General features: G+C 39.5%; 1 protein-coding gene across 1 annotated transcript; it reads left to right on the top strand.

The window, feature by feature from the left end:
* Positions 1-217: 217 nt before the first annotated feature.
* LOC124145527 lies at positions 218-5,006 on the top strand. The gene is made up of 4 exons (XM_046515310.2): positions 218-310; positions 2,821-2,956; positions 3,730-4,029; positions 4,996-5,006. The coding sequence occupies exons 1-4, from the start codon at positions 257-259 to the stop codon at positions 5,004-5,006; spliced, it is 501 nt and encodes a 166-aa protein (XP_046371266.2). The 5' UTR covers positions 218-256.
* Positions 5,007-14,282: the final 9,276 nt, after the last annotated feature.

Raw genomic sequence — 14,282 nt, 5'->3', positions numbered from 1 at the left:
GGTATGTAAAGGTTGCTAAAAACGTCTAGATTGTCTGGTACAGAGATCCCAGAGAAAATAATGCCCCTTTCAATGTTGACAAAACTGTCCTTGTAAAGTCTTTTTATGTCTCGTTACCATCCCAGAATAATTTGATCCTACCAAGTAGGGATATTAATATATTAAGCAATTACTGCTTGAGTGTATAAAATACGTACATCCGGTTAATGTTAGACAAAGTAGCTGACCTTTAAAGGCTATAGGAATCCATTTCAACATGGCGGTTGTGCGCTTCGAACTGGTTCTCCCGTTGTTCCTTATCCTACAGACGGTAAGACATTCTTATTATGAAAATTCACAGACTAAAATTAGCATTTAAGACTAAAGTCAATATTTAACACGATTGACGAGGAATGACGGATTACCTGTCCCGAGTGAAATTAATGTTGTTTCATCATTAATATCACAAGGGACAGATGATCCTCGTCACTAGTTGTGTATTGTTTTTGTTACCCATCGTCAAGTTTACTCTTATAACAGTGGCGACGTCGCATTTCATAATATTCATACGCGTGTTCGTTGAATTTTTCATGATCACACATAGTCTACACTCAACACTTAGATTCAGCGAATACGAAATAGTTCGTTTGAGCAGCATGAATTCATCGACAATTTAAGCAATATAATGAATTTTGGCGATACATATACATTTTGATTTATATACAATAGTACAACAATGAATTAAACATGACTTAGAATTATTGTTAATACAAAATTCAAACACGTGTAGTTCAAACTGGTCGCCAGTTTCTCTCGGTCGACTTGGCCCTCAGTCGCCTCAAAGTCGGTAGCTCTGATGACCGAGAACAGAAAACCAAAACTTTGGTCGGTCGGCACATTCTCAACAACTTATCTATGTAAACTGATTCTACAACAAATAAGGTATATTTGAGAGATTCTTTCTCATGAGCATATGAATTACATTTTTTTTTTTTTCAAAACGTAAACAATGGAATGTAGCGTGGCCTGGACCTCAAACTGACAGAGCCGGGCCAGAGTGTTTATGCAGCGTTTGCACGCAAATTCGTGAAGCGTTCCATATTTATTTTTTTAAAAGCCTGCAAACTATGCTCATATGTGGCAGCTAAAATATAATGTAAGCAAGAGTGCACTTCTATACTTTGGATGCCCAAACAATAAGGTTCAAACCACTTATGTATCAATTGGCGATATGCATGTTCCACAAACGAAATCTATTAAATATGCAGGTGTATATCTTAGTACAGATAAATCATCACTTGAACGTACAAAATCTGCATGTGAAAAGTAATGTGTACTCATCAACACTAACCATAATAATGGGTTGTACTTTGGTGGTCTGAATCCTTTATCTGCAGCATGTATCTGGGAGAGGGTAATCTTATCATGTGCCCTCTATGGATGCAGCGTATGGGGTAAACTTCCTCTTAAAGAGTATGAAATGCTTGAAGTTGTACAACGTCAATTTTGTAAAAAAGTTCAGGGACTACACAGGCGCACTACCAGTATTGTTGTATTGGATGCTATCGGCATCATGTCACTACAGTATTACATAGATAAAAGAGCACTCGACGTCTTAGGAAAGCTATGTTATGCAAAGTATAACTGTGTTTTTAAAGTACTGTTTCTAGTTCGCCTGGGTCAATTTATGTGTACAGATAGTTTTACATGCAATGTATGGAGTAGAAAATATGCTACAGCTTGTACAGAAGTGATACACTTGTTAACTATGTCAATAATTGTCAATTTATTAATAAGAAATGCTGGTCCAAGGCCGTGAATGATGCTATTAAATCTCATCGAGATGATGTATAATATGTCCATCTTAATTCAAGACTCAGTCTGTCACGAATAAGATCAAGTAATGAACACTATCTCTGGAAACTGGCCGTGGAGAAGTATGACCATTTAACTAATATTGCAAGGCTTGTATTCTATGGATCAGCTGAAATTTTCTCTACAGAATGCTGTTGTAAAACTGTTGCCAATGATATTGTAAAGCACGTGTTTATGTCCTGAACGATCAATATGAATGACCGAAATCTACTTTTTAACACCATATGTGATATCCTGGATGTACATTTTTTGTTAAGATTTTGGAGAAAGATGATGATGTTATTCTTGTGTTTTTACTTGGTGGATGTCCAATAGAATGTATTATGGAACTAGAAAGAGATGTGTTGGCAGAAGTTTTAATTAATGTAAGCCGCTTTATAAGGAAAGGGCGATAACGTGTATGTTTATGCACATGTGTAAACCCCCAATTCATGTTAAACATGTAACATAATCATATCTGCAAATTGTAATCTTCATTCAAATGGAGGAAATAAAGAATATCTATCTATCAATGTTATTGCATAAATTGGTTTGGCTGGAATGCCCTTACTTGACAGTGATTGTATCATGTGTTTCCTCGGGCTGTGATTACTAATGCGTTAAACATATTAAGGAAAGGTAAGGTGTTTTAATTATGGGGCAAGGACGTGTTTAGGTTTGTGTTGAGAATGAGAGTGAGAACATATTTGCTATAGTGTGGCTGGTGCAATGGTTTTAACGTCATATTTCCGTTTCGGTTCACAGTCCAAATTGTTTCGACTTAACGTTATTCAAACATAACAATTTACTAAAGTGCCTTGAGATTGATGACTTAATTCGTTGGGGTTTGTTTTTTCAAAAAGACTCCGGCGTAGTGTTGTGATTAAAACTTTCGCCTTTTCCTGATGTCCCTTGTCGTTGAACTGTTTGAATATTGTTTAATGCGACGTAAAACAAGACTCACTGAATTTTCTTCGTCACCCCCAGGCGTCTGTTTGTAGAAGTGTCCCGGTAGTGACCGATGTCCGGATGTCCGCTGAGGGGAGCATACGACACATCACAGTGAGTTATGAAGCGGAACACCAACCTATCGTGCTGTGGAAAGTCGGAAGTTTTGTCAGCCGTAAGTATGAAAGTATAATTTTGTTTGCTTACGAAAACCAGTGATTGATATCATGAGCAAATTATCACGCCGTCGGGATACGTTGACCAATATGAACCAGGTCACTGAGCCTGACCAACCGATCCATTTACTAGCCTCGTACAAGAAAAGGTTACTGGAAACGGGAAATCCTATCCGATTAGGAAAATGTATTTGTACAGTAAATATGTGAAATGATGTTAATACAAACAGAAATGTTAAACAACACTTGTGCTATCAAGTGTGTAATTTTGAAGATTATTTCCTCCAGCACGACCATATTTTCAACCTCTGTATATAAAGGCTCCGCCTCCGCTGTGTTTTCGATTCAGTCTTTGCCATTGATACACTGGACAAATAGCGAAATAGATCTTATTTACGCGCTGCTTTCGATGTTTTGATTACGATATTTGCATAAGCTATGTTACGATCTGCCAAAATCTGTTTATATACCCATGATAATTGCACTTTAAACTTCAACCCCAACATTTAAACCTCAACCCCAACGTTGAAGCCTCAACCCCAATATTTAAACCTCATCCCCAACGTAGGCCAATCGACCAATGGATGATCCGGAAAGCATTTCCCATGTGAGCCAGTTTTGGATACTAAATTTGAATTTCGTTCCCCTTCCTGTCTCGAGACTTTGTAATGAATTGATATAAAACGGCATTATTTGGCTCGAACGATTAAACCCTACGAGTCACATCTTTTCCGCGAGTAATGTAACATTCATTGCTTCTTATGATTTATAGATTTTGACAACACAACCAATAACTTCACTGGATCGGAAGGGCAAGCAATGCTTCATTTGTTCATGGAAGATTATGCAATTAACATCCAGACCTTCATCTATGGAGACAGCTACCAAATAGAACTGATATTTAACAAGGAAGTCATTCTAAACGGCTCATTAGAACAAAACACCATCAACCCTTTGGTGTTCAGATCTCAGCCCGATGGTCTCATCACTTTTGACAAAGGCGAACTTGTTGACATTGATCTGTCTCTTGAGTCCGAGACTCTTGGGTCGGGGAAGGCGAAGTCACCAAGATGTACTATATCGAAATAATGTGATAGTGTACCGTTCGGCGATGTTGATGATAATCTGTGAGCATTTAATATGCACTGGAGATACAAAAAGTATCTTATGATAATCTGTAAGCATTGTATATGCACTGAAATTACATAAATTATGTTATGATAATCTGTAAGCATTCTGCTTTCACCGATTTGAATAAATAAATTCAAGATAATATGTTGGAATTCTATAGGATCTTATCAGCATTCGTGGAATTGTACCAGGGATAAGGGTGAAACTGGTATTCGAAACCACGATCATCGAATCCTGGTACTGCTATTGAATGTAACAGCCTTATATCCAGCTGCTGTTAGCCAGTTTCAGAGATGACACGATATGGTTGCATCTGCTCTATTACTTTTGTTCGAAATGCCAGGGTCACTAAAGTACCAGTGAAGGAGCCCACAATAAAGAGAATAATGGTGATGCAGATGTCGTTAAAAGTGTCTTCAAAATATTCTTTTATACCAATATTCTTTTTATTATACATATAATCTCATCGAGTTTCTCTTGGTATCAAATATATCAACACGAGTTGTTAGGACACACAAGATTATATGTATTCATATCCAGTGATAAAGTGGTTGTGACAAGCAAGATGATGACGGTGTTATATGAACGGTAAACACCATAATGACCGAAATACAAAACAAAATCATCCGGACTAATCGGGTTTGTCTATTGAAAAGTTTCAGTTGAGGTTCGTCGTACCGATCAGGTGATCTCTGGAAAGTATCATCAGTCGGGCATTATAATCATTACGGTTTCCCCCCTTAATTAGTTTGATTTTTTGCCATAAATGAAATCCATTAGACTCGGTGGGAAAAAGTATTACAAAATAAATGTAGGTTGTGTGCAGCTCCCCGAGGCAAGGGAGCTTACGTGATGAGTTGTGACATCCTGTTGACTCCAAATGTATCTGTATGTTATGTGTTCACAGCCATGACATGACACTGCATACATCAGCGCGCAATATGACTCACGTACCGGCTCATTTAACATAACAGACGCCTTGCCGATTCCGACGGAGCATATAGGTCAGCAACAGAATATGCTTGTGGTTAGAGCGACTTAAATGGAAAAAGTTATCAGGGTCATGCTTGATTTAGTGCGTGTTATCAAACCCATCGTGCTCATAATATCACTCACTGGTTTGTCAGAGCCCGTCTCGATGTACCGTCACAGAGTTTGAATAGTGATGAATGCGGCGTTAAACAACAAACAAATCAAACAAGTCAACGGATGTTGAGTTGCCTCCCTTAGGTATGCCAGGACTCGAATGTTCGATTTATAATTAGGCCAACTATGTTATTTGGTTTGTCAACAGCGTACCGGTGTTCTAGTATTTCGCCACATCAGTTTGACCTCTGCTCCCACTTTAAGCTGAAGCGCTGTTGATAAGTGAGATAATATTTTCAAAGCGGCGTTTATTCCAATTTACTGACTGTCAGCCTGGTTCTTTTACCCAATGGTATAAAATAGACATATTAGGCATATCCTGTTGTTGATAATGGTGTAATTAGAACCTAAATGTAGCCGCTTGATCGGTGTTGTATGGCTTCCACAGTGTTGGCGCTGCAGCAAGCTCTACTTCTGCCATTATTACACGGGATAAGGGTTAGTTTCTTATGTTCTGTAGAAGTGCATCTGTACAAAGATGATAAGATACGATAGAAGTCCTTTATCAAAGAAAATTTGTTTACACTGACCCAATCATGACCTGATCATGAATATTTTGGGGATATGTTTTCGTTGTGAAAACTGAACATACAATTTAATTACACATTATTAATGATCATAACTTCTTTGTACAGTATATATACACACATAAGCTTGGAATATAATCGTGTACCTGCACTGTAAATGAGTGGGTTAAACGCCGCTTTTAACAGTATTCTAGTTACTATATCGCAGCGTGTCAGCTTAATGTGGGAGGAAAGCCCGAAGTGATGAAGGTCTCAGACGTTTACCACTTCGGTGAAACCCACGAGAACGGGCATGGTACTGACAAACCTAGAAACATAATCGAGGGGAACCGGGATTCAAACCCACAATCATAGGTTCCTGGTGTGCCCAAGGGACACAACTCTGCACAGCGAATCGCGGCGCCTCAGACGACTGGGCCACCCGTGCCCACACACAGTAATTGAATGCGATAAGATGTGACATCGCATTAACATCAAATCTTAAATTGTAATCTATCAAGTCAAATAGGTTATTGTCATGTATCAAATCAAATATGTGATTTTCAGAGGTGGGGTCAAATAGGTGCCTGTAGGCCATGGGCAGAGAACCCTAAAGGCTGTCAAAATTAGCAACTTTTATACAAATAATTCTAGTCAAATATACTGAACAACAAAAGTCCCTGAAACAATTTCGGTTTGCAACAGATAAAAGACACCTGTAAGTGTTCAAATAGTTAAATATGCCATACTGACTTCAGAAAATGCGTGATTTCATAAGAAAGGTGAACATGCCAAAATGTCAATTAACAAATCAATAGCGTCTGTGTCCACCTCTGGTTGCGATGCAAGCAACACATCTTCGTCTCATGGAATGGACCAGGCGTCGCACAAAGCCCTTTGGGATATCTGTCCATATCTGTTGGAGCATGTTTCGAAGTTCCTGTAGTGTCTGTGGAACACGTGGTTGACGTCGAAGGCGCCTGTCCATCTCATCCCACATGTGCTCGATTGGTGAGAGATCAGGGGAGCGAGCCGGCCAGGTGATAACATTCACGTTGTTTCGTTGAAGAGAATCCTGAACAAATCGAGTAATATAAGGCCGGGCGTTGTCATGTTGAAAGGTAATGCCTCGGCCACGACGATTTAAAAACGGTAGAACAAAAGGGCCGATGATCTCGTCGCGGTACCGCTATCCATTGAGATTTCCCTCTACCACTATCAAACGGGTCCTCTGTCTTGCTGTAATCCCAACCCATACCATAACGCTGCCGCCCCCGAACCGATCTTCTTCCATGTCCCAATGATTGACGTAACGTTCATCTCGACGTCGGTACACTCGAAGCCGTCCATCGCCGTGGCTGAGGTGAAAACGAGACTCGTCAGTGAATAGAACCTGTCCCTATTGCATGGCCGTCCAGCGTAGACGCTGTCTACACCACTGTGGACGTGCTTGATGGTGGTTTCCTGTCAAAATGGAGCGTCTAGCGGGATTGCGACAATCCCTGCACATCTGAGGCGACGACGTACGGTTTGTGAAGATCTTCGTTGAAGGCCAGGGATGCTTCGATTTCTTAAGTGTGTTGTTCGAATCCAGTTGTCTTGTCGATTATTGGTTTGGTGTGGCCTGCTACTCCGAGGATGGTCTCTGACTGCATTCGTCTGTTGCCAACGTTGCCATAAACACCAAATGCTGTTTCTGTGGACGTTAAATTGTCTTGCAACATCACGTTGACTCGATCCTGTTTCAAGCATACCACAAGCTCGCAGACGCTCATTTTCGGACAGGCATGGCATTTCGTAATGTTGAAAATTTGTGTAATTTTGTTGTTTTTCTGAGTGGTTGTTGTCAGCACGATGCTAAACAATACATATGGAATCCCGTTAAAGCACATGTTTTTATACCCATTCTTGATTAGTGAAAAATACATAGGGCTTGCATAAAAGTCAATTTTTGCATGCTCTTCTGTAGCAGTTGCGTGTTTGTGACTTGATTCAATATATGTACAACGATATTGTAAACCAAACTTTACTTGTTTGAAAAATACACTGAACAAATTGGTGTCACGGGAACTTTTGTTGTTGAGTATAGAACAAAATATACCTTGTCCACACCACATTACTCCTGAAAATATAAAACGTTAATGCCAGAAAATAACGCGCAGGGGACAGATACGGGAGGGTACGTCTGTATGAATACTAATAGACGTCACGTAACGTTGATACATGTACGTTATAATCAGGAATTATATTTTAGGGTTCTACTGTTTGTGAAATATGAACAGAAACTTGACTGTCGAGTATATGTTTAAACTTTATGCGTAAACAGCAAACATATACAAAGATTGCATTAAAAGATTTCTATTTTATTGTCATCAACTAAAACACTGCACTTTAGACATTAAATCAATTTCTTTATTACCAGATAGTGATGAACGGAGGCGAATTGCATCTTTTTCGCAACGTAACACAATGGTGCACGACGCCATTTTAAGACGGCGTCAATACGGATACCATCAGCGTTCAATGCCGAATCACTTCAGCTCAAATTCGAAGGCAAATCAATCGGCGTCAACATCATCATCAACGTGTTCAAATTAGCATCTGGGAAGTCACTATTGGTAAGTGTGTGTGTGTGTGTGAGTTTGTTGGGATTAAGGAATGTTGTAACAGAACTTCAGTTCCCACACACCGTGTTTTCTTAACGAACGAAGGTCGGAGACGTTAACCGCTTTGGAAAAATCCACGACAGCGGAATGACTGAAGACGCTATCAACGACTTGGTCACCCGTACCCCTTTAAAACCTTGGTGAAACCCAAGAGTGTGAGTCTATGCTTATACACCAAGGATAATAGACCGCCTCCGTGGTCCAGTGGTAGAGCGTCCGCCCGGAGAGCGTAAGGTCCGGGGTTCGATCCCCGGCCGCGTCATAGCAAAAGACGTTAAAAGATGGTACTTGTTGTTACCCTGTCTGGCGCTCGGCATTAAGGGGCTGGTCGGATCGGAGTCAGTATACTGTGTCTGACTGGGGTATTAATGTTCAACTGCGGCATGGTACCTCAGTGAGCTAGCACTATAAATCGGCATCAGTCCGGACTAATACAAGCAGCCACACAAACACATACACGTACATGCACGTCGCTTTATAAGTGCAATAATCTTGGACGCGACGGTAAACCTCACCCAAGGATAATAATCAAGACGATTTCAGAATTCTTGTTATCGACCCGTGAAGATCCGGGGTAGAATAGGTCTTCAATAACCCATGCTTGTAAAACTGCGACTAACGGAATCGGGTGGTCAGGCTTGCTGGTTGATGCATGTCATCGATCCCAATTGTGTGGATCGATGTTCATGATATTAATCACTGGATTGTCTGGTCCAGACTCGATTATTTACAGACCATCGGCATACAGCTTGAATATTGCTGAGGGCGGCGTTAAACAACAAACCAACCAACCATTGTTGTCAATTTTTTTGTGAAGACAGCATATTTATGTTATGACCACAGGAACGTAAGGAGATATGAGCGCATTGTCGCAAATAATTGAAGATGACGATTTTAGTGACGTCGTTTCCAACAATAGTCCTACATTTGTCTACATTTTCTCACCAAAAAATACTATTGGTAATATAAAGATTATGGGTGATTATGTGCTCCAAATCAATCAATTTATAAGTTCCTTTTCTTGTCGAGGAATGCTCAACCTTTTATTCCCGAGGGACAGAAAACCCGTTTATCCTTGTTGTTCGTAGGATTATCTCTAAATATCAGTCAACTTGCTTACAGGCTAATTTCTCTGTTTTAATATAAACCGAAGAGGTTGACTCTCGACTTTGGAAAGGGTTTTGTCGCTTTTATTCTCTTATGTTTTATTCATATAGGAAACAACGGAAATATCGGAGTTCAGTATTATAGCAGTTTCCAAACTGCCGGGCACAATAAAGTATACACTTCAAATTTGGATTTGACCAACACATTAAAAATGTTACCAAACAGTGGCCGAAACTCTGCAAACTTAGGGTCGAAAACAGAACCATGATACCCGAATCAATACATCACCATACGATAATCATTTCTTGTTAGTATCATTTTTAGCCACCATCAAACATAGGTGTATACTTTCTTTTCCCCGGCAGTTTACATTTAGTAGTAGTATCATTACGAAAAAAAAAACAGTTTGATGGTTGTATGAGTTTTATTGACATCACTTTGTGTTAGTAATGAATTATAACGGCGTGTTCAACTATTGAAGAAATGTATAAGCAATTTGACATATATTGAAATGTAAATATTAACAGTGCGTGTTCATCCATAGAAAATATTAGCAGCTTGACACATATTTCACATGTAATAGTAACAAGGTGAGGTGAAATGGGGTTTAACGTCGCGTCCAAGATTATTGCACTTATATAGCGACGTGGTAATAGTAACAAAGTAAGCTAAACAAAATGTAGGTACAAATAAGTAATGTCAAAGATGATATCAATATTCATAAATAATCTAGCAGACGTAAGTGAGTAAGTTGGTTGAGCACAGCTGTGAACACAGATTTGCATGATTACCTACATCATGGCATCACAGCTTGGTGTGTAGGAACGCCCGAAGTGATTCGGGTCTAATACGTTTACCGCAATGCTAAAACACCCGAGCATCGGCATATTGCTGCCAAACCTAGAAACTTAATCAGGGCGAAGCTGGCCATATGTTTCAGGCATGTCTAAGGGACGCAACTCTGCACAGTGAATTGCAGCGCCCCCGACAACAGTCTGACATTTGAAACAACACCGACAGTACGCAGGACATTAGGAAATCAAAACAAGAGTAATGACATACATCAATTAACCATATTAAAAAATACTTGTGGTACATATTTACATGTAGTATAAAATTCAAACGTGTTATACAGTGCACACTAAATCATTGAAGGGGCTACACAAGAGATGAAACCCACTGTATTATATTGATAATTGATTCGAACTGACAGTCAGCGGATCGACACAGTAAAACGACGGTTAAACCAGGGGTTAACCAAAAGATCTATGTAAGGATTCCGAGGCCGATGCTTATCAAACTCCTTTAGTTCAACGTTTCAATGTTACCTGCAGTTACAAGAAGAGACGCAGACCACTACTGAATGACTTAATCTCGCTTCTTTATGTATGTGATGTGTAAGTGAAATTGTTTATGCTGCTCAAGGGACCCAGGATGTAATAGTTTTCAGACAAAACCCACGAACTAAACAATTTCTTCAAAGATTTGTATTCACAGGTACATTAACACAGGACATCCAATATGGCCTGCAAATAGATTTTTTGGGCTGTGATTAAAATTGAGGATGCATTAATTTCTTCCCTGTTATATCTGGACCAAATTATTTACTTCGGAAAAATTCCAAGTAAAATGGTTTATAATTATTATAATACCAGCACCAAACTATGAACACAATAAATTGAAATCATAAGGCCTTACACTACTTCGGTGTGCTGGACAAGCACCGATATATAGACAAGCTGTTGCGCTTTGGGATTGTTACTCCTGTAGCATAGAATAGCACTCAAGTTCATACCGTAGCTCACCATTTACATCTGCGTTGGCTATGATTGACATATTTCTTATATCCACGTTCACTTCCTGTAACATCATACCATGAGACTTCCTGCAAGAAACAGGTATTGAAAAACATTTCAAACGATTTACATACGAATGAGGCGTCTAGACACAATTGTTCACATTGTGCTGACGTCTTCGATTTATGGATCTCAAGATTATGATCGGTGATGGCATTATCCGTGAAGGTGGTGAAGGTAGATCCAAAGGACGAGCACTCTGTAATGATTACAAATTATTAAAACAACACAGTTGTATTAATCCATCGTGCAAATGAACTACACATGAAAACACTGAACCACAATCTGTTCATCAAACGTCACCCACTGCACCTGGAGGGCGTGGATGTTGTTTTCTGCGATCTGACTTCACATTCAGTGGCAGTATACTACTCAAAAGAAGTTAGAGAACACCCGATTCTGTCATGTCATGGTATGACAGATTAACTACAGTAGTATGGAAAAATCTGGTATACTATGACTTCTTTGGGTAGTATTTCTGCATATTTCTAGACTGCAACAATTTCGTTTCTGACACAAAAGTATATGTTTTTCGATATCTCCTTTTTGGTTTAGACCCGTGAAGATCCGGGTTAGAATAGGTCTTCAGCAACCCGTGCTTGCCGTAAAAGGCGACTATGCTTGTCGTAAAAGGCGACTAACGGGATCGGGTGGTCTGGCTCGCTGACTTGGTTGATGCATGTCATGGATCCCAATTGCGTGGATCGATGCTCATGATATTAATGACTTGATTGTCTGGTCCATACTCGATTATTTACAGACCGCCGTCATATAGCTGGAATATTACTGAGTGCGATGTTAAACAACCAACCAACCGACCAACCTTTTTGGTTTACAGTATTTGGCCTCATTCTCAAGATACATACAAAGATAAATGCATCAATTCTGTCTTTGAAAGTAAATTGATTATTAATGTTCTCTGTGTTATCGTTTTTATTGAACTGATGCAAGTGGACGTGTGGTCGCTGTGTGAGATTGTACGCGCGCATCCGTTGTTATTGGCTTAGGTCCAGTGTCACTGGCGGATCGGGGTATGAGGTGGTAACCGGTGGAGACGACTGGTGCTGTGAGTACCAGCTGATCAGTAAAACATGTTCATCTTCACCTTTCAAATCCAATGTTACCTTTTTCACATTTTACACCAATAAGAAAACTTGTTGCCAGTGATGTATCAAAGCAACAAGCTCTAAACATCTCAAGAGCAGCTAACTTTCATATGCGGAATATAGGGAAAATTCGAAAGTGTCTTGTCCCAGAAACCGCTAACCTATTGATCCACTCGTATGTCTCATCTAGACTGGACTACTGTAATTCATTGCCAAATAGTTCCTGTTCAATCAACCATCTCAAAAGAGTACAAAACAGAGCAGCAAGAATAACAAGGACCAACTTAGAAAATTACATTTCACCGTTACTTAGGAAACTGTACTGGCTACCAATTCCACAAGGGACAAAGAGTAAACCTCTAGTCTTCACGTAAGGGACAGTTCGAGAGAGAGACAAGCTACCTGACTGATTCCTATATACAAACATGAAGCTTTCGTGTATTTCTTTTCAACTGCCAATGCTTTCAAAGCGCCACTGAACAGGCGCAACATATATAAAAAGGCAGAAACGCTTCAAGGTGGACCTCAAATAGGTTCAAATGCTCTCTGTTCGGTTGTCCGTCATTTATATTTTTAAAGGGGCACTGATCTAACGCAATTCCCCGGACTGGTTGTTGCCTTTGTTATTGGTTTTTCCCCGTGAGTATCCGGATGATACACAACGCAACTGAGCGTGACCAGAGACTGGGCTACCGTCTGCAAGGACAGCTAAATAAACTTGGAGGCTGGAGGCAATATTTGCTTTACGAATGTTTGCATAAACACTGATTGGTTAACTTGATCTATAAAGATTTCGACAAAGGGCGCATGTTAATTAATTTCTTCAGCCTAAACAAACAGACAAAAGAACGACGGAGCTCATCGGATGTCGTCATTTGGAAATACCCCAGATGGTTATAGTTTAAGGCTATAAAAAGTATCTATGCAGTGAAAGCAATTTCGGATTTCGGATTGCGTCGATAATACGATTACTACTCCCTTGTTGTCATCCACGTTTTCTGGTATAACCCTACACTTGTGTATTTGTCGTCATTCACTTGATGCTCAGTTTATGAATTTATTACAGGTACAATTAGTGGTAGCACCACTTAGATCACCCGACAAAGGTTCCCATTTGACATTTATTGTGTCTGGGGTAATTATTCAATCTAAATCCAGGTTTGAAGTGAGGTGAAATGTGTGTTATGTAATATGCACGTGGCAGATCAGCAAGAGGGGAATGATCAGTTGATTTACTTTTTTTTGTAAATAAACGGATCGTTCCTAGTCATCAAAGGATTAACAGAAAATATGTTGATTGATTAATCACTGTTATCTTGCACAGTGGATATGTCAAAAGTGAGTGTTTACATGTCTAGGTTTACTAAAACAAAGGAAATATACTCATATCATGGCTAAAGTGTCGATGTAAAAACAACATACTTTGTTCAACGGGTTAACTGATAATACGTTGTTATAATTGTTATCTATCTATCTAATGGATTTTTTTAGGATACCGTGGACGTTATGAAAATAGTTGTCACGTGGGCTTTCTCAGCCGACCCTTGAGACTTGACAACTATGTGAATCACCTGAAACAATCCAAGTGATCAGTTGAGAAACGAACACGGGTTATAATATCCCGAAACGATATATATCTTTTAAAATATTTGATTGTTACAGAGACACGTGACATCAAATAAGTTTCTTTGTACAGCTGCAGACGAGTGGGATATTGTTCCTTTGTGTGGATATTCACGGATACATTCCTCGAACAAGGAAGCTCCTAAAATGTATACACATAAATTTGGTAGGTTGCAATTTTGGT

The sequence above is a fragment of the Haliotis rufescens genome, unplaced genomic scaffold, assembly GCF_023055435.1.
Source record: "Haliotis rufescens isolate VD_foot unplaced genomic scaffold, xgHalRufe1.0.p SCAF_8, whole genome shotgun sequence".
NCBI classification, from domain to species: Eukaryota; Metazoa; Mollusca; class Gastropoda; order Lepetellida; family Haliotidae; genus Haliotis; species Haliotis rufescens.
This window is presented reverse-complemented; position numbering and strand designations above follow the sequence as displayed.

Bases quoted from the DNA above. Each gene is read 5' to 3' on its own strand.
- LOC124145527 (XM_046515310.2), top strand. From the start codon at position 257: ATGGCGGTTGTGCGCTTCGAACTGGTTCTCCCGTTGTTCCTTATCCTA. The intron at 311-2,820 runs GTAAGACATTCT...CGTCACCCCCAG, and splicing joins TGTTCCTTATCCTACAGACG to GCGTCTGTTTGTAGAAGTGT. The intron at 2,957-3,729 runs GTAAGTATGAAA...TATGATTTATAG, and splicing joins AGTCGGAAGTTTTGTCAGCC to ATTTTGACAACACAACCAAT.